This window comes from Aotus nancymaae, unplaced genomic scaffold, assembly GCF_030222135.1.
Source record: "Aotus nancymaae isolate 86718 unplaced genomic scaffold, 86718_ANA_hifiasm-v0.15.2.pri h1tg000011l, whole genome shotgun sequence".
In the NCBI taxonomy this organism is placed as follows: domain Eukaryota; kingdom Metazoa; phylum Chordata; class Mammalia; order Primates; family Aotidae; genus Aotus; species Aotus nancymaae.
Window position 1 is genome coordinate 51,211,881 of NW_026988422.1, and position 21,639 is coordinate 51,233,519.

At 37.0% G+C, this 21,639-nt stretch overlaps 1 protein-coding gene across 2 annotated transcripts; it reads left to right on the plus strand.

The window, feature by feature from the left end:
- Nucleotides 1-8: 8 nt before the first annotated feature.
- On the plus strand, nt 9-20,834 carry EIF2S1 (eukaryotic translation initiation factor 2 subunit alpha). Of its 2 annotated transcripts, none has more exons than XM_012438019.3 (8): nt 9-138; nt 4,673-4,914; nt 11,457-11,536; nt 13,643-13,794; nt 17,671-17,777; nt 18,542-18,639; nt 19,395-19,538; nt 20,290-20,834. In XM_012438019.3, the coding sequence occupies exons 2-8, from the start codon at nt 4,674-4,676 to the stop codon at nt 20,413-20,415; spliced, it is 948 nt and encodes a 315-aa protein (XP_012293442.1). In that variant the 5' UTR covers nt 9-138; nt 4,673; the 3' UTR covers nt 20,416-20,834. The 2 variants fall into 2 exon arrangements, with proteins under 2 accessions (XP_012293442.1, XP_012293443.1); XM_012438020.3 differs by lacking the exon at nt 9-138 and adding an exon at nt 2,168-2,222.
- Nucleotides 20,835-21,639: the final 805 nt, after the last annotated feature.

A 21,639-nucleotide genomic window follows, 5' to 3' on the forward strand; every position in this document is an offset into this window, starting at 1 on the left:
GAGGGTTCGCATGCGCAGTGTGGGTGAGCGAAGCGCACGCTGAGGATCGGCGGCTGGTGCGGGAGCAGCAAGCCTGGTCTCTTCTGGTTGAAGAAGGCGGCGCTGGGTTCCCGTGCGGGAATCACACACATACCTCAGGTGACTAATCCCAAGCTCAGTTTCTCCAGGAACTCACTTTGGTTTGTGTCCAGTGACATGGGTGTTCGAGAGCGGGTAGGCCCCGGGCTAACACCTCCCTTTCCCGTCCTTGCGCGGGAAGTGGCTGGACAGCACCGCCGCCGCCCGCGCTGTCGTGGGTCTCCTCGCCGGCTCCGTGTCGGTCATCCTGTGTACCAGAGGCATCGTTGTTCGAGCAGAGGAATCTCGTGAAGGAAAGTGGGCCGAGTGGATTGTACAGCCTCTACAATATGCGGAAAATGAGAATGCCGTGATGATGGGGCGGCCTCGGGAGAACGCTGTGACACCCTAACTCTTACCCCCAGCTCAGGACGCTGAGCACTTTGCTTTTTCCGGGCCAGAGAATTCCATCTTTTCTTCTGCCCCAACAGTTCTACTAAAATTTCCCCTGCTTCTCGGTGGAAACCAAGTCGGACTCTAACCTGAGAAACCTGTGGGATGGGCACCGTGTTGGAAAGAGCTGGGTCCGAGTAGTTTTTCATCTGATAATTCAATGAGTCACCCCTTGAATCAAAATTAAATGAGACTATTGGGTTTATTACTGTTACTATCAGTTTGTCGATTTTTGGCGACAGAGTAGAACTGGGTTAAGCATATGTTGGGTTAACTATGTTAGTTAAGCATAACTAAAAGCCTAAGATAAGGAAATATTTTCGGATTAAATGCAGTCATCCGGAGACCTCTTTATCCTTAAAACTAAGGCTGTTTTAATTTTTACTAAACAAAATACATGGTTTCTTGGAGAAAAGGTATAATAGAGAAATCTCTATTTTTTCTCAATTGAGTTGTTATTCAAGGATAATTCTCTGTGTCAATAGTTTGGGGATGACTTTAGTGAGAATAGGCAGAACTTTACTGCCTATTCTCAGTTCATCTGGTGCCAAATGACAGCGATTCTCAAAAGATGTAGTTGTCTCATGCACAGTAATGTTTGTATAGACTTGGTGATATTTTCTTTTTCAACTATAATGTTGAAATAAAAGCTTTATTTATGTAGCACTCCTAGACCAAGAACTAACATTCAGAGAGCATTCCTAATCCGTGTTTGATCCAAATTAGAATTATCACTAGAGTTGTCCCCATCACGTATTTTGGAAAGGAATGTGAACTTCTATATCCATTATGGCAATTTGACCATGCACTGAGAAGTCCTACCTACCATTTGTCCTGCAAAATAACTGACTATGCAGGGTATTTGAAATTAACCTGGAGTTTGGTTGATGTATTTTGAAAGGTGGCTGATACTTTTTACATCAGAACACATAACAGTATTATAGTGTGCTGTGATATTGAGGTTCTGTGGGTTAACAACATTCTGGAGCTCCTGCTCTAGTACTTGTTAAGCATTTGTCCTTAAGGAAGTATTATAATTTAGTATTTATGTTCCTCCTTTTCCTGTTCATTGCTTCACTGCGCTCCTTTCATAGTACTTTATATTGTAATTATTTGCTTGCTAGTTTGTTTCCCACTCCGCACTTAATTACTTAGATGAGAGTCTTTTTTTTTTCTTTTTTTTAGAGACAGAGTCTCTGTTGCCCAGGCTGGAGTGCAGTGGCGCAGTCTCAGCTCACTGCAGCCTCTGCCCCTGGGTTCGAGGGATTCTCCTGCCTCAGCCACCAAGTAGTGGGATTACAGGTGCCCACCACCACACTTGGCTAATTTTTGTATTTTTAGTAGAAATGGGGTTTCACCATGTTAACCAGGCTGGTCTGGAACTCCTGGCCTCAAGTGATCCATCCACCTGGGCCTCCCAAAGTGCTGGGATTACAGGTGTGAGCCACCATGCCATGCCTGGTAAGAGTCTCTCTTGTTGTATCATTAGTGTTTAGTATGTAGTAGATACTGAAAAAAAAAAAATTAACATATTTCAAAATGAAAAATAATGCCTCCTTTGCCTTTTAATATTTTTTGTTTGACTAGCACATTATGGTTTTCAAAATGTTTTTACACATACATGTCATACCCTCAGTAAACCTGTGATGTACATGGCACAGAAAAGAAACTACGGTTCAAAGGAGGTTACCTTTCCCAAGCAGCCGCTTCTAGTAAGTACCAGAGCAAGGACTGGAACCCAAGTCTAGAGCTGTTCCCCGAGTTTACTGTGTTAATTACATGACTTGACACTTCTTGAGGACCAAATAAAATAAGTCAGAATGCTATGAAAAAGATAGAGCTGAATAAATACCTAGCGTGACTTTGATATTCCTGAATGATTTTTTTAAGTTAAAAATTTTTTTAAGTTAAAGTTATTAGCATTTCATTGGGCAGTATGTTCAAAATTTATCAACCAATATGTGGTTTTCATTGTATGGATTCTTTTTGTACTTACTCAACTACTTGGTGTCTTTACTATGAATAACATACCATCAACAGTATTCCTTTACTTAACCTTTACATTGCAAAGAGACTTGGGCCTCCTGAAGAAACAGTATTCATAGTTATATCCCTTCAGGATTCTTTTACACGATTGCCTCAGGCTGGAGTGCAATGGCCTGATCTTGGCTCACCACAACCTCTGTTTCTCAGGTTCAAGTGATTCTTCTGCCTCAGCCTCCTGAGTAGCTGGGATTACAGGCATGCGCCACCACACCCAGCTAATTTTGTATTTTTGGTAGAGACGGGGTTTCTCCATGTTGGCCAGGCTTGAACTCCTGACCTCAGGTGATCCTCCCACCTCAGCCTCCCAAAGTGCTGGGACTACAGGCCTGAGCCACCGTACCTGGCTTACCTGTGTTCTTTAACCATCAAATTAAGCTTTCCTTCCCCCAAAAGCATCACCTTTACTATTTGGAGAAACTTGGTAAGTAAATGTGGTTTTCATCTGTTAAATGTCTTATAACTGTTCCACACATTTCTGTAACAGTTTATTTTGATGCCCAATTTGAAACTTTTTTTAGCTCTCAAATTTGAGAACTTTACATACACATATTCAACAATAGTTTCCCCTCCATCCCCACCCCCACCACTGAAAAGCCCTGTTTAAAAATGAAACAACCAGTCAGCTGTTTCTTGGCAGTTAATTCTGGCCATTGAATGTCTACTTCTCTTTATTTGCTAAATCCCTGTTTTGTAGGGATTTTGTATTCTCTACAAAGAAATACATCTCTGTTACTGTGATTATTATGCTGCTTTTTGTTGTCAAACAGATGAGTACTAATAGTTTGCACTTATTGGTGGTGTGTGCTCTAGTACTGAATATATATATTGTTCCTTTTTAAGTAAAATGTTTCCAATCATATTTATGAATAGTTTTGAGAGAATATAGTCTGATTGATAAGAGCACAGACTGGATCTAAACTTCATGGATTCAAATCCTGACTCACCACCTGTTAGCAGTATGTGAAAGAACAGGTAACTTAACCTGTGCTTCACTTTTTTAGTCTATAAAATGGGGAGAACTAGGGAGAGAGTTGTACCACAAGGAGATAGGCAGTGGCCAGTTCATGTAGGATTCTGTAGGTAGTGAAAACATACAAAAGTCAGTAGGAAGCTACTGGGAAGATATATGCAGGTGCCAATTAATTAGTTAATAAATGAGTTTTCACAAGTTTTTCTTAGGCCTTTGAGTTCTGTTACTACCTATCTTTTGAGCAGTGACAACAGTTAAGGTTAACAGAAAAACATGAAAATCACCAGCCATGATTAATTTGAGAGCTTCCTTTTTAAAATATGCTTCTACCCATGTTACAATTTCACGCTTGAGGATCTTGAAAGAAGAAGTGCGGAAAGTAGGTTGGGTGGATCAAAGGGAATAATTATAAATATCTTTAATGCTTAGAGGTTAAGAGAAACTTTAACTTTGTAGTAATGGAGATTAAAGCTTTTCTCAAGATTAGGTATACCCATTCAACAAAAGTAAGGAATATTTGGGAGTAATGGGGATAGAAAAACTAGACATTGTGAATTAAAGAAAAAAATTGTTAAAGGAGGATGCATTTTAGTTTGTGGTTAAAATTTTTTAATTTTTTGTTGCTTTGACATGTGACACTAATTTTGGCTATAATAAATGCTAGAATATATCATTTGGTATATTGGTTAGGATTTGGGTAGAAAATTATTTCTTTTATATAGTGAGTGGTAGCATATATAATCTTTGCTAACTTGGGCAAAGAGTAGCTTTAGTTTTGCTGATTAGTTGTAATAGTGATGCTTCCCATCATTTGATATACATTAAAGTAGTGTTTTACTCTCGAGGTATTCCTTTAATCCTTCGGTCTTGGAGTAGTTTATAGATGGTCATTATTTTTTATGATTCCTCTGAAACTAATGGCAGAGAATCACCGAAGCATTACAAAAACGTTGAGTGAAATAAAAATTAAAGCTTGGTTCCTGAACATCATCTGTTTTCTGGTACCACTTAAGAAGTTTCAAGGGTTGAGAAGACTAATAACTTTTTTTTTCATCTTTTCTTTCAGTGGTAAGAAGTAGAAAATTGATTTTTCTTAAATTTTCACCTTAACTGAACACTTATTTAATTCTTTTGTTTAAATTGCAGAATGCCGGGTCTAAGTTGTAGATTTTATCAACACAAATTTCCTGAGGTGGAAGATGTAGTGATGGTGAATGTAAGATCCATTGCTGAAATGGGTGCTTATGTCAGCTTGCTGGAATACAACAACATTGAAGGCATGATTCTTCTTAGTGAATTATCCAGAAGACGTATCCGTTCTATAAACAAACTCATCCGAATTGGCAGGAATGAGTGTGTGGTTGTCATTAGGGTGGACAAAGAAAAAGGTAAGTGAGAAAAATATCTTTAGTATAAATTTCTGATTTAAAATGGTTTATTTAAAAATACATTTTTCGTAAATTGTATGCTGTAGCTTAAAAAAAAGCTCATTTTATACTTAAACTCTTTTACATACAAAGTTGTCAGAAAAGGATGCCAATTAGCTGTTTAAGCAAGATCTCTTAAGTTAGTAGTTTAATTAGTACATCCTAGGGTTTTATGGATCAAATAAGTTGAATTTTATTTCTAGTGTTTATGAGGATCTTGGTAATTGACTCATGGTAACCAAACATGAAAGAGATAAGTAAACCAGAGTGCTAGTTCATTTACATTGGTAGGCCAGAATATGTTGGATGCCTTTTTCTTTATTTAAAGCTAAAATAGTGGTGAGATCATTGAGTAAGCATGAAAATGGGGCAAATGGGTTTAGGAATCTTTTACATAAGCTTTGAAAAAGCAGTATACTATGTGTGTACATACATACCTGAAATCCAGCGTTGTATATCTCATTGGTAATTAGAATGTTTGTGTCTCCCAGATCCTGTGGTGTCTTTCAGACGGTGTTGGATGACTATTCATTTTTTACTTATTGGATGCCTTTTCTGGGCCTCGTGTAAATCATCACCTTAGTGAATACTGTTTTTTTTAAAACATGGTGTGCAATACCATTAAGTAGGTTTTAGTTTCAGCCATCTTACTATAATTTGTTAGGTATTAGTTTTAGGCCATTAGTTTTAGGCCATGCCTGAAAGTTCAATCAGTCACCTTGATTGAACTTATCCTTCTGAATCTCCTCAGCCATCTAGTTACTGATACTTTCTCACTTCTACAAGTGATTAATTTTATATATACTGACATTTAAATTTTTTTGATTATAGCCTTAGATGATACATAGACTTTGAGGATGTCTTATGCCTTAGGTAGTGACTACAACTTTGAGACTATTTGTTAAACTTATGTAAGTCTTCACATCACTGCCCTAGTAGTACCTAAAATATTATTTAATCTTGTACTTCTTATTTTTTTTAAGAGTTGGGATCTTGCTCTGTCACCCAGGCCGCAGTGTAGTGCTGTGATCATAGGTTGCTGCAGACTTGAACTCCTAGATTCAAGTGTTCCTCAAGCAGTCCTCCCAAATAGCTAGAACTACAGGCATGTGCCACCATGCCCAGCTAATTAAAAAAAAAAAAAAAAACTTTTTTGTGGAGATAGGGTCTCTCTATGTTGAGACAGGCTAATCTTGAACTGGGCTCAAGCAATCCAGTTAAAGATTAGCCTCGCAAAGCAGGCCAAGGCTGTGCTCAGCCTTCTTTTTCTGTTGTATAAAATATATACTAAAGGAGAAATCAGATATGTTTTTAGTTGCAATGAGAAAAAATATGGAAAGGCATACTTCCTTATGTTTAGTAGATACATGTAAAGATACTTCCATTTGTTTGTATGGCATTAACTAAAACCAGGAAATGACCAAAATGGGGACTGGTTAAATAAATCAGGACAAATGCATGCAATGCAATTTTATGCAGAATGAGATCTGAATATTCTGATATGGGAAGATATCCAGGATAGGATAAGAAAAAGAGCAAAGTGCAAAAGAGCCTGTAGAGAGGATTCATTTTGTTACTAGAGAATTAGGTCCTACTAGACATACCTGCTATAAACCCTGAACAAGCATGAAAAATAACTACTACCTAAAGACAATGAGGAGCAGCCAAAAGCAGGCCAAAATTGAAGGTGAATCAATACTTAGAAGAAAGGATATGTTTTCTGTTTTACACTTAGTACATGCTAAAGACAGCTTCAAGCCGGGCAGCTAAGGTTCTAGCGGAAAACAGTCTTATTGGCTTTAGAATTGGAGGCAAGAGTTCTAGACAACCATAGTAGATGGAAACTGGTGGTGGTTGTGGTGAGCATTAGAGAAAGGAGGCAAAGGGAGAACCCCTAAATCTGTATGTAGATTCTGCCCAAATCTCTGGCTTATCCCTGAACTACTGATACACAGGATGAACTCCAAGTAGCCCAATAGGGAAAAAAATCTGAACAGATTTCTGTTACTTACCATCTAGGGAGACAGAACTTGTAAGTTCAGATGTTGACTACCTTCTAAAACAAAAAATCTGTTTTCGTAAGAGGAACATAAGGGAATCCAGAGTCTTTGCCACAGGTCCAGGATGCAATGCAAAATTACTAACCATACAAATAAATGGGAAAATATGACACATACAGAAGAGAAAAGTAACCAGTGAGACTGACCCAGAGATGATCCAGGTGTTGGGACTACCAGACATGGATTTTAAGGCAGACATTATAACTGCTCAAGCACATTAGGGAAATATGCTTGTAAGAAATGAACAAAGTAAAATATCAGAGAATTTAGAAACTTTCACAAAGAACCATAGTCAAGTGTCCTTTAATGACAAGAATACATTCTGAGATAATGTATCATTAGGCAATTTTGTTGTGTAAGCTTCATAGAGCATACTTAACACAAACCTAGATGTATAGCCCACTATACACCTAGGCTATATGGTATAGCCCATTACTCCTAAGCTACAAACCTGTACAGCCTGTTACTCTGTTGAATACTGTTGACAGTTGACACAATGGTATTTGTGTACCTAAACAGAAAGGGCATGGTAAAAATAGAGTAGAAAAGATAAAAAATGGTGTACCTATATAGGGCACGTACCATGAATGGAGCTTGCAGGACTGGAAGTTGTTCTGGGTTAGTCAGTGAGTGGTGAGTAGATGTGAAGACCTAGGACATTACACTATTGTAGACTTCAGAAACACTGTACACTTGGCCGGGCGCAGTGACTCACGCCTATAATCCCAGCACTTTGGGAGGCCGAGGCCGGCAGATCACGAGGTTAGGAGTTTGAAACCAGCCTGACCAACATGGTGAAGCCTCGTCTTTACTGAAAAAACAAAAATTAGCTGGGCATAGTGGCACCTCACCTGTAATTCAGCTATTCAGGAGACTGAGGCAGGAGAATCATACAAACCTGGGAGGCAGAGGTTGCACTGAGCCAAGACCACACCACTGCATTCCAGCCTAGTCGTAAAAACTAAATGCGCTACATCACTAGGCAATAGGAATTTTGCAACTCCATTATAGTTGTATGGAACCACCATTGTATATGGAGTTCAGTGTTGACTAAAATACCATTATGCAGTGTCCAACTAAATATAAATTCTAAGGCCGGGTGCAGTGGTTTATGCTTGTAATCCCAGCACTTTGGGAGGCCGAGGCCGGCAGACACCTGAGGTCAGGAGTTCAAGACCAACCGGGCTGACATGGCAAAACCCTGTCTCTACCAAAAATATAAAAATTAGCTAGGCGTGGTGGCACGTGTCTATAATCCCAGCTACTTGGGAGGCTGAGGCAGCAGAATTACTTGCACCTGGGAGGCCGGAGGTTGCAGTGAGCCAAGATGGCGCCTCTGTATTTCAGCTTGGGCAACAGAGTAAGACTCTGTCTCAAATATATATGTGTGTGTGTGTGTATATGTGTATATATATATATATTTATATATAAATTCTAGAAATGAAAAAGGAGAGAGAACAGAAAATAGATTTGATTAAATAATGGCTAAAAGTTTCCCTTATTTGTTGGAAAAAAAAAACAAAAAACAGATTTACAAATTGAAGATGCTCCACAGCTCTTAAGCAGGATAAATGCTATTAAGATCATACCCAGGCACGTCAAACCGTTAATACTAAAGAAAAAAGGTAAAGAAAAATATTGAAAGTAGACTACGGAAAAAGACATATTACCTACAGAAGAACAGTGATACAAATTACTATGGTGTTTATACTGGAAATAATGGAGGCCAGAGCATTGAATGATATCTTTAAAGCACTCAAACCAGAATTGTGTATCTAAAGGTAATATTCAACAATAAAGGTCAAAATTAAGACTTTCTAGGTAAATAGAAACTAAAGACATGTCCTGGCCTGGTGGCTCACACCTGTAATCCCAACACTTTGGGAGGCTGAGGTGGACATGTTGCCTGAACTCACAAATTCAAAACCAGCTGGGGTAACATGGCAAAACCTCGTCTCTCACAAAAAATACAAAAATGAGCTGGGTGTGGTGGTGCTCACGGTAGTCGTAGCTACTCAGGAAGCTGAGGTAGGAGAAAGGCTTGAGCCCAGGATGCGGAGGCTGCAGTGAACTGAGATTGCACCACTGCACTCTAGCCTGGGCAATAGAACCAGACCTTGTCTCCAAAACAAAAAAAAAGTGACAGGGGCGGTGAAATTAGGTAGTTCTTTAGGCTGAAGAGATGTGATGACCTGAAATGGAAAATACACAGGTAAATATAAAAGACATTTTTGCCCTTCTTAGTTTCTTTAAACATATTTAACTGTCTCATTTGAGCCTGTGGAATTGTAAGGTACAGTATAATAATCTGAAAAATACAGTGTTATACAGTATTGTAATCTTACAGCACTACTGCTATATATGCAGTCCATTGTTGACTGAAATGTTACGCAGTTCACAACTAATTTTATGAGGCCATCATAACCCTGATAAGAAAACCGGACAAAGACATGTTTTTTTTAAAACAAATTACTGACCCAATTTGTGATTAGCGTAGATAAAACAATTCATAATAAAATATGTTTTTCAAATCCAACAATGTATAAAAAGGATAATAAAGCATGACCAAGTGGAGTGTATGGAATGCCAGTTTGGTTTAACAATTATAACTTTATGTTGGCTGGGCATGGTGGCTCATGCCTATAATCTCAGCACTTTGGGAGGCCCAGGTGGGAGGATCACTTGAACCCAGGAGTTCAAGACCAGCCTGGGCAACATAGCAGGACCCCCACCTCTTTTTGTTTAAAAAAAAAAATTTTTTTTTATTAATGTGTGCTTTTATATGATCAGTTAATTAACAAAAGTACAAAGGCAGCTGATCAAAGAAAAAATTATCTTTTTAACAAATAGTGTTGAGACAACTGGATATCCATATATAAAAAAGGACCTCAATTCAGACACCACCTTATACAAAAGTTAAAATGAATCAGAGATGTAAAAGTCAAATCTAAACTTCGAAATACCTCTAGAAGAAAACATAGGAGCAAATATTTGATCTTGAATTAGGCAAAGATTTCTTAGGTAACAGTTCTAACTGTTCCACATTGCTCATGGGAATGCAAAGTGCCACATTCATTTTGGGAAACAGTTTGGCAGTTAAAATGAACATATACTTAATATATAGCCCAGCTGTGCCATTTTTAGAAAAATGTATGTTCACATAAAAGCTTGTACCCAGTTTTTAGTGGCGTCGGGGTGATGGAACTTGATTTTGGTGATGTTTAAATGACTGTATTCTTTTTTTAAAACGCAAAGAACTTAACACTGAAAGTGGTGAATTTTAGTATATGCAAGTCATACCATTTTAATAAAAAAATGCTCAGAATTTGAAATAAATTCAGTGTATGTGAACAGAGTATAGGAGGAAAACTGTAACCATTTTAATAGATGTGAAACAGCATTTGACAAAACTTGTCACCCATTCATAATAAAATGTCAGCAAATAAGAACTAGAACAGAATTTTCTAATCTGATAAAGAGTGTCTAGAAAAAAGCCACAGACATGCTGTCCTCCATTATTGAGAACAAGACATTCACTCTCATCACTGTTACTCAGCATTGTACTAGAAGTCATTGCCAGGCACAGGTTAGTGGGTTTCAGCCATTTTTTGGCTATTTGACATTGACGAGTTAGTTAACCTCTCTTGGGTTTTACTTTCTTCAGGGTAAAACAAAAAAAAGAGTGGAGGGCTGTGAGAAAGAGGATGATAATCTACTATGCAGGATTGTTGTGAGGGTTTAGTGAGATGTTTAAGCACCTAACATAGTTACTTGGATATGGTAGTCACGCAGTAGATGAGATAGTTTTAATTTGTTCTCTGTGTGTGTATCTCTTCTGTGAGGATAGCCTCTTTCCTTAAAATGAACATCTTAGTGAATTCCTATTCCGCAGAAGGAAAAGGAAGAAACGGGAAATATAGGCATTTGACTAGCTTTCATTTGGATAATTGAAAATTATTAGTTCTCGCCAGTAAGGTAATGGAGAATATATAATTACCTGATAATAAAAATTTATTTCTGAAAACAATTCAACATTTCTCATCATGTACAGAGTGAGAATACCTTATCCCCTAATCCAAAATGGTCCAAAATCTGAAACTTTTTGAGCATCAACATGATGCTCAAAGGAAATGCTCATTGGTGCCTTTCAGATTTTGGATTTTCAGATTAGGGATGCTCTAACTAGAATACAATGCAAATATTCCAAAATTGTTTGGAGTATTGCAAATATTCTAAAATCTGAAATCCAAAACACTTTTGGTCCCAAGCATTTCTGATGGGGAATACTCAGCCTGTACTACTTATGCAGTATTTTGTTGATAGGATTTTATTAGGGAATAATTGTAAGTATGCCAGCTGAACACTTAATTTGGTCTTAAAAACTGATTACAGTAGTATGTTGGCACCTAGACAGAGATAATTTTTTAAAATTTTTTTGTACAGGATATATAGATTTGTCAAAAAGAAGAGTTTCTCCAGAGGAAGCAATCAAATGTGAAGACAAATTCACAAAATCCAAAACTGTAAGTTGTTCTTTGAGTCAAATTAGTCCACTATCTATGTGTTTAATAAATAATTTGAAATTTTCATTTCAAAAGAGTATGACTACGATAGTTTTTTTTTTAATCTCATAGTGCTACTACCTTAAAGTATTGCTTATGATCTCATATTCTCAAATCAGTACTAGAAGTGTTTTGAAGCCATCTTAGGTTAAATCAACTGTGGGTGACTTCAGCTGGTTTGACTTGCTTCCAATTGGACTGCCTCATAAAATACAGTGGGGTTTTTTTTGTTTGTTTAAATAGAAATGAAGTCTTGCTGTTTTGTCCAGGTTGGTCTCGAGCCTCGAGCCTCAGCCCCCCAAAGTGCTGGAATTATAGAAGTGAGCCAGTGCACTTAGCCAAAATACAGTTCTTGATTTTCAACCCTGTTCTGGGATAAGGATAGCAGAGATAACCAGCTGTTGTGTGTTAAGAATGAAAAAGGGTTTGTGAAATGTCCGTGAATCCAGGAAAGCAAGGCAGAGAGGCCTGTTACTAGTTTTTTTGTTTTGTTTTGTTTTTCTATTTTTTTTTTCTCCACTAGCATGTTAGGATTATTTCTTCTTACTTTTTTTCTTATTTTTGCTATTACTTCCTACTTTTGTCATCCACAGTAAGCACTGGTAAAGCAAAGATAGCCATTTCATTTCTTCACATTTCTTCTGTCAGTATTTCTCTTTTCTCAGGTCCTATTTAAGTTATCCTTCATTCTCTACATCCTCACAGGTGTATGTGTGTGTCTCTCTCAAAGTCTTGTCCAGTCTTGCCCAGGCCTATTTAAGTTATCCTTCATTCTCTACATCCTCGGCGTTGGGGTGGGGTGGGGGTGGGGTCAGGTCAAAGTCTTGCCCAGGCTGGAGTGCAGTGGCACAATCTCAGCTTACTTGTAACCACCTCCACCCGGGCTCAAGCGATCCATTTGCCTCTGCCTCCCAGAGTATTTGAGATTACAGGTGTAAGCCAGTGTGCCCAGTCAATCCTCAGTTCTTAATGATACTGTTTCTATTGCTTCTATTTTCTTTGGCCTTCTTTGGTGTCCGTTCTTTTCTCCCATGAGTGTTTCTGTCCTCAAGACAAAATAATCAAAGAAAAAAGTTTCAATGAAGAGATATAAAAAATCTTGCTTAATCCCAGTAAAAGAGAAAGTAAGGGTCTAAAAGCCATTAGTTACCCAAATCTTTTTTTTTTTTTTTTTTTGGTTTACTGATGTATTTACAGTTATGCAGTGTGGTTTACACGTTTGAAAACACTTGTTAGTAAAATCTCTTTTTAATAAACTCTAGGACCTTATCACTCAGAATGTAGTCTCTCAATTAAGAGCATGGCATCACCTGATTCTTTTTTAGAAATGCCCTCTCAGGTCCCACTAACTTTTGAGAAGTAGTTTTCTGGGAAAATTCCATATTTTTTGTCTCCTTAGGATATTGTTAAAATGAGTATGTTCCGAGATGTTAAAATGGAAGAGTTATTCAATGTCAGTACCTTTTCTCAATTTTTTTTTAAATTTTTTTTATTTTTTTGTTAATATTTCAAAACATTGAGCAGACTCACTCAATTTTTATGTGTAACGATGATGAAGACCTTTTTAATACTCTTCCTGTATACCCTATGTTAATTTTAGGAGATAAGAAAAAGTTTGGCAAGTGGGTAAGATTACAACAACAACAACAAAAAAAAACTTTCAATCCTGATTCTGCCCTCGTGGAGTAATAGTAGCAATTTACATTCGTTTAATCGCTTTCCGTTTATAATGTGTGGTTTCTATATATTTGATCTGTGCAAGTACTCTCTGTAGTAAGGAAGAGAGATACTAATATTTTCTTTTTCCAGAGGAGAAAACAAGTTCAGAGATACTGTTATTGTCAAGACTTGATCTAGGTCTTAGGACCTAAATTGTATACTGTCTCTACTTTTATACTCACTTGAGTTTATTATGGGAAAGTGAGTATTTCCCTATGGGGAAAGAACTTGTATGGAGATTTTTTTATTGTTAAAGAATTATTGTAGTCAAATTTTGTTGTCTACTAAAATGTAAAAATATTTTTTATAGATCTCTTCGAATTGTTGAGCTTTTCGTTTTATTTCTAGGTTTATAGCATTCTTCGTCATGTTGCTGAGGTGTTAGAATACACCAAGGATGAGCAGCTGGAAAGCCTATTCCAGAGGACTGCCTGGGTCTTTGATGACAAGTACAAGAGACCTGGATATGGTGCCTATGATGCATTTAAGCATGCAGTCTCGTAAGAATACCTTCTTGACTCCGTTTCTACCTTAATATTACAATTCTTAGCCTGATATTTAACAGCACAGCATCCATGTATAAAATCCTTGCTAAATTTAGATTAAAATATTCATAGCATAGTTATGTAGATTCACAAACCATATGGTTTATCTCACACTACTCCCTTACACGGTTTGCATTCCTAGTCATTGTCCCAAGTGGCTATAGGGCTAAAGATACAGAGCATATCTCATCGAAAATTATAACCTCATGTTTTCTCTACCTCTTTTGACTCTCCTTTGACTTTCAGCCCATACCACTTTAGCCAGTCTTCCATGTAGCCTTAGCCTGGCCCTTACTATTACCAGGATTTGCTCTGCAACTAAAATCTTTAATTCACATTTCCATTCTTTTGCCCCAGCCTCCTACCCATCTGGCTTCCAGTTGGTCCTACTCTTTGTCATCTTAATTATGTGTATTAGGCTCTAATTCCAAACCTTTTTTCTCCCTGTCTTTTCACCATTTCCTGCCTTCTCTTTCTTATCCAACATAGGCACACCATGATCCATCATTTCAACGACTTTCTTGCCATTATCATGAGCTTTTGCCCTGTTTTTCCTTCTGATACATCCAGCCTTGGATCGATGTTCCTGCCTTTTCTGTACTTGTAGACTGCTGGATGCTGCTAGGGAAAATCACAGTCTTGCAGGTTGGTCCACTGCATATTCATGGTCTCCAGCCTCAGCTGTTCCACATTCTCTCTGCTGCTGATCATTTCTTCTTCCCATTTTTATAGTGGCTATTTTAGAGCTTTTCCATGTTCTTCCTCAGAAAACCACTCTACCCCTGTTCCCTGCCTCTTGGCTGGTATGCTCGCTACCTGTTGTATTTTATAAAGAAAATAGAACCCATTGCAAAAGAACCACTTTTCCACTATCTCAACAAACTTACATATCTCTGTCCCGCCTGTCACTTCTTGTGCTGCTGTCACTGGAATTTGTGTCCTCCTTGCTCTCAAACTAATCTTGCCGCCTGTACCCAACTGCTGCTCAGGGATCTCTATCAGTTGCTCCTTCTCTTGGGTCACCTTTCTCCTTATTGGTATTGCTCCATCAGCATAAATACCAATATTTATGGTTTCTTCCATTTATACTAAAAAAACACACTTCTCAACTTTTCCTGTACTTTCTCTAGTTTCTGTAATATCTCTGGTTTCTTCCATTTATGCTAAAAAACACACCTTCTCAACTTTTCCTGTACTTTCTCTTGGAGCAAACACTGTGTTCTCTGCTTTTAACAGCCACACTTGGCTGTACATGGTGGCTCATGCCTGTAATCCCAGCACTATAGGAGGCTGAGGTGGAGGATTGCTTGAGGCTGGGAGTTCGAGACCAGCCTGGGCAGCATAGCAAGACCCCACCTCTTCAAAAAACATTAAAAGTAGCATGTGCCTATAGTCCCAGGAATTTGTACTTGAGGCTGAGGCAGGAGGATCACTTGAGTTCAGTGGTTTGAGGTTTCAGTGAGCTGTGATTTATGATTATACCACTGCATTCTAGCATGGATGACAGAGTGAGACCTTGTCTCTTAAAAAAAAAAGCCAGACTCTTTCAGTTCTCTGTACTTGCTGTCTCTTTACCTCCCTCTCCTTCCTAAATGTTAAGAGGTAGAGGGGGAATAAAAAGAGAATGAGTAGGACCCAGGACTGTTAAGAGTCCCCAGCAAACCAACTCATCTGGGGTTCCAAATTCCTTCAAGTTTATTTTCATGTGACTTTTTTTTTTTTTTTAATCGTGTGACAGAAAAGGTGGGAATAGTAATAATAATAGCTAACATTTATGTAATTCTAACAATAGCATAAAGGCTGTTACCCTTTTTTTTACAGTTGAAGAAATTGAAGCTGAGATTAAATAATTTGTTCAAGGTCACACAGCTAACAAATCATAGAGCCAGGCAGTATTCAAACCCATGCATTCTGGCTCCATCCAGAGTTTGTACTAAGCCATTAAGCACCACTTTATATTTCTGTCCTGCAGTCTTCAGTACATTTCTTGTCTTAACTATCATCATCTGGCCCAAGTTAACCTCTTTAACTTCTAGCTCCAGCATCCCCTCTGTCTCCTAGCGTTGGCATATGTTATTCCCTTTCCCTTAGCACTCTTTTCTTGCTTCATTCATGTAGGGACTGTCCAGATTTAACTAATGCTAGTTCTTTGCATTTTTTAAAATTTCATACAATTTCTGATGTAGTTGGAAACAATGTTTTACCTTTTCACACCTATTTCCCTTACTTATCAGTGATAACCAGTATTCTGAAATTATTTTTGTGTCAATATCATTTATGTTTTTATTGTTTTACTACACATGTGTCTATAATCATTTTTTATTTAAAATGTAACCTATTGTATCTTTGTTGCTTCTATTTATAAGGCTGTTATTAAGCAGGATTCTTCCACATTGATGGGTTTATACCTGATCCATATTAATCTCTATATAGTATTTCATTGTGAGAATATGCTTTATCTGTTCCTCTATTAAGAGTTGTTTAGGTAATTTTTCCCTTTTATCCCGTTTGTCAAACAGTGCTATGATGAATAGTGTATATGTCTCTATATGTACTTGTTGGAGAGTTTCTAATGTATATACCTAGGAGTGAAATTGTTGGGTCATAGGATTGATATAGGATTGATTATATATTTTTAAACTCACTTGGTTTCACCAAATTATTCTTCAAATTGACTCTACAATTTATATTCCCTCTAGCAATTGTGTAAGTATTCCTGTTTCCCCTCATCCTTGCCACAATTTGGTATACATCTGATTTTTTTTCTTCTTTTTGTAGTCTAATGAATGCCCAATAGTGATTTTTTTTCTTCTCTTTGTAGTCTAATGAATGCCCAATAGTATCTTTTGATTTGCATATTCCTGATTATTGGAAAGGTCAACAGTTTTTCATGTTTATTGACCATTTGTATTTCTTCTGTGAAACATCTGTTCACCTCATTTGCCCATTTTCTGTTTGTTTGTCATCTTGTTTCTTAGGCATTTATGTTGGTTTGTCTTCTCGTTCCTTTATATTAGCTGAGTAAAAGATCCCTCCACCCAAATTCTCTTGCCTTTTGTTCCTTAACTAGACCCCTTGCTTATTAAGCCTGATGCTTGCTCATACTATTCCTTTTTTATATGGCATGACTTTCTTTTTTTGTTTGTAATAGAGACAAAGGTCTTGCTCTGTTGCCTAGGCTGGTCTACAAACCCCTGGTCTCAAGCAATCCTCCTGCCTCAGCCTCCTAAAGTGCTGGGATTACAGGCATGAGCCACTGGTGGCCAGCCCTATGTATCTTAACTTACTTAAAATAGTTCTGCCTTTGCATTTTACAGTGCTACTCCTCTTTTAGTCTTTATTTCATATTTTTGTTTGTTCACTCATTCAACAGGCATGCCAGTTAGTAAGAACCTGGTCCATGTCCTGTGGCACTTAGATGAAATACTACTTTTTGCATGAAGCCCTTCCTGACCTCATTAGAAAGTAATACCTTCCTCTTCTGATGCCCACAGATATACTGTTAACATTTACAGATTTTTCCCTGTTTTTGTTCTTTTCAAGCTGGATTATAAACTCCTTGAGGCAGAGACAGCTAATTGCATGGAAGTAATCAATTATATTAGAATATCAGATGTGTTAAGAGGTACTAAATTGCTTGTTTTAGTCGGATCACTAAAATTTTGATTTCATTAATAATTAGTTGGGTGTAAGTGCACAGCTAACATTTGAACTCTAATTGTGACATTAAAGCCTGTGCTTTCTTTACTATTATATACATTATTCCAGGGTGCTTGGTTTCACATTTATCAGTAATATAATCTTGACTTTTTTTTTTTTTTTTTTTACCAGAGACCCATCTATTTTGGATAGTTTAGATTTGAATGAAGATGAACGGGAAGTACTCATTAATAATATTAATAGGCGCTTGACCCCACAGGCTGTCAAAATTCGAGCGGGTAAATGATTTTTTAAATGGTTTTTACAATACTTTACATGCATCAAAAAAGCTATTAAATAATGAGACTTACCAAAGACTATGTTGCTACATCAACGTCTATAAGTTTTTCTAAATGTTTATTTTTTATAACAAAAGCTTAAGAAATTATTTTGGCTTCCGAATCATAAGATTTCTATATTAACACAAGTAGAAACAGTCATGTGAGTTCAACTAACCTAAAGTTAGCCCTTTTTTTAAAAAAGGGGGTTTGATTGTTTGGTTTTAGTGCGTAGTTTAAAATATTCCAAATTTTTACAAATACTGTGCAGGATTTTCTCCATCTAGCCTTTTCTACCCATTGTATCATAGGTACCCTTCCATGCAGAACATAGGAATCTTTTCATCCTTTTTTATTCTGAGTAATGTTTCATAGAACAGATAAACCTTAACATAAACCAGTCCCCTCTTGATAAACATCTAGGTTGTGCCAGTTTTCTCACAGATACAAAAAAAAGCTACAAGTTAGCACCCTTATATTATACGTATTTACCCATTTACACAAATGTTTTTCAAGACAAATTCCTAAAAGTAGAATTTCTGAGTCAAAGGATAATGCAGTTTCTAAACCGTTTTAGATAAGTTGCAGTTACTGTTATATTCCATCTTTACCACACTCCTCCTTACCTCCAGTTTATAAATAAGGAACTGCAGTGTAGAGGTTGGATTCAGGTTAAATATTTTTTGCATTTTTTTGTGTCAACTTCTGAATTTTTATAATTACAGATATTGAAGTGGCTTGTTATGGTTATGAAGGCATTGATGCTGTAAAAGAAGCCCTAAGAGCAGGTTTGAATTGTTCTACAGAAACCATGCCCATTAAGGTGGGTTGTCATTTGTCTCCCTCCCTGCTGAAATACCCACCTAAACCAAATAAGATCTTTGATCTTTGTTTTTTAAAAAAAATCATACTTTGTAACAAAAGTGGCTTTTTTACTCTTAAAATTAAGCATTGAGTCTTAGCAATATTTCTAGATGTTTGTGATTTACGTTTAGGTCTTTTTGGTTTCTACTGCTACTATCACAGTGAATGGAGATTCCTATTGTTAGAAAGCCATGGACGCTAAACCTCCTTTACAATAAAGAGTTGCTGTGCCCAAAATACTGATAGCACTTTAAAAAGAGTAACACTTTCTCCCATCTATACATACGCAAATTTTATGAGGTTTGATCAGAATCTTTCTTTAGTGATAAAACTAACTGAATGGCAGTAACTCAGAATCTTGTAGAAGGATTCTTCAATCAGTTTAGTTTAAAGACAAATTATCTGTTATACTGATGATAATTGCAGTTAATTTAGCTACCAAAGATACCCAGAAATTATAATTGTTCTTATTCAGTGTTACAGTGGACCGTTTATACTACTGCATTAGATTCCTGTATCAATTCGCTTTTCTACATTAACAAATCACCCCAAAACATAATTGCCAATTCTGTAGGACCCTAAATTACTGTCCTATAGAATTGGCACATTTTGGGGTGATTTGTTAATATAGCAGAGTAATAAAATCTCAAGCATCCTAATAGTTGTGGGTTCTGTAGGTACATTCATAACTGAATTTTTGTTTTTCTCTTTTAGATTAATCTAATAGCTCCTCCTCGGTATGTAATGACTACGACAACCCTGGAGAGAACAGAAGGCCTTTCTGTCCTCAGTCAAGCAATGGCTGTTATTAAAGAAAAGATTGAGGAAAAGAGGGGTGTGTTCAACGTTCAAATGGAGGTCAGATCAATAGATTCATTTTCAATAATGTCTCAGGAGGTTTCTAACAGGGGTTTTTGTAGATAAATAAGAGATGTTGGCCTTGGAATATCATATTGTAGGATGGTTGTTCAAGCCTTTGACCATTAATGGTGTTAGGGGTCACCCTCACCACCCCACCCACCCCCTGGCCAGGGGAAGAGAATAAACAATATAAATGAGAAGTTTTTTTATTGTTAGAATTTGGATGTGGCATGTCTAAAATTTGATCTTAGAATTAGGAAAAAAAAGTCTCCTGTCTTTTCCTTTTCTCAACAAGAAAAAAAATGCGTGTGTGTGCGCACGCACACGTGAGAGAGAGAGATAGAGAGATAGAGAGAGAGGGAGAGGTTCCTTCAGTGGAAAGGACTAGTAAGCTAGTATAAGTGGTCGTTTGAGCCTGGAAGATGGTTTTTTTTAAACAGGACATCTTTTTGTGGACTTGAAAGATACAGCCACTGGGGTTATTTCATGTTTTCAGTTTTAGCTTATAAAGATGACAAAAACAAATTTCCATTTTAATACATACATCTTTTTTCTGTACTGTTGTTCTCATAAATTTCACCTATTTAATGGAATTTATTAGTGACAAGTCAGCACTCAAAAGTGAACAGATATGACAGAGTCGTTAGAAAAGGGTTAAAGAGAGAAAACACGAGGCAGTAATAGTATTGAAATTAAATTTGTATAATATTTACTACTTCAGTTTTAAATTGTACCTCTGCTTCCACAGCCCAAAGTGGTCACAGATACAGATGAGACTGAACTTGCGAGGCAGATGGAGAGGCTTGAAAGAGAAAATGCCGAAGTGGATGGAGATGATGATGCAGAAGAAATGGAAGCCAAAGCTGAAGATTAACTTTGTGGGAAACAGAGTCCAATATAAGGAACACAGAGCAGCCCTTCCTGGCTGAAATCCTAGACTTGAAAGTTTTCCAGTATTGAAAACTTGAAAGCTGAATATTTTTTATTTCCAAGTATTTAAATGTTCTAACAGATCAGAACATGAAATGCCCTCCTAAATGTCAGCTGTTTTCACACAGTAGCTCTAACACTTTGAGCATTTTTAAGGGAGTGGCCTCATTTCACTAGAGACAAATCTTTAAGAATAGTTCTAAAATTGGGCTTTTGATTTCCATTTCTGATGTCTCCACATTGACACCCCTTTCTAGTTCAATGCCTCATGAGATTTACCAGGGGCATCCAAAGCAAACAATCCCAATCTTTCTACATAAAATGTATTCAAGCAAACATCAAATAAATTTCTGGGATATTTAACTCTAGACTTCTTCCTTCTTGTCACCAGTTAAAAGCATTCTGAGTACTAAGACCCTAATTCTGTTATCTTCATTTTAGTGTTGATGTGGAACTATAAGAGCAGGTGAATAAAGGATCTCTATAACAGATCCTTTGAAAAGAAGAGTTTAGAGAAAATAAATTTAACTTTAACCACAGTGAAAGTTGGCCCTTAGCGGGGACAAAGCCTTAAAATGCAATGAAAGAATTAGATTGGTTCTGTGCCTTTTATCTATTTGAGATCGATGACAACTTGTATGAGAAAATTTATCACACCACGTCCTTATTGGTATAATAAGCTACTTGCCTTGAGTTTATAATTCAGGGTGGTAAATACGTTTTTAAAATGTAAAAAGCAGCTGCATTTTTTATTCAGTTGGAGTATCATCCAGTTTATTTTTGTTCCTCCTAAAATATCCACTAGGTGCCACTTAGAGCTCTTGTTCTTTAAAACAAAACAGGGATCTGTTTGAACACTTACTGGTGTTTTTTTTTTTTTCACATGTTTACTACTGTCTTCAAGAACTAATTTGTACATAAGTTTCATAAGTAACACATTTAGTCAGGTGTAGAAAATCTTGAGTTGCTTCGGTCTGCTTGTCTTCATAAATTTATTCTATTAGAATACTTGAGGTACCAGTTGTATTTGATTTTATTCATTATCCCTAGGTAGCTATTAAAATACTTCGATTAGACCTAACCCACCATAGTCAGTCCAAGATTAGACTTTACTCAATATTAAAGGGCCTGGAAAATAGAAGAGTGTGTTGGGCAGATAGATAGTTTG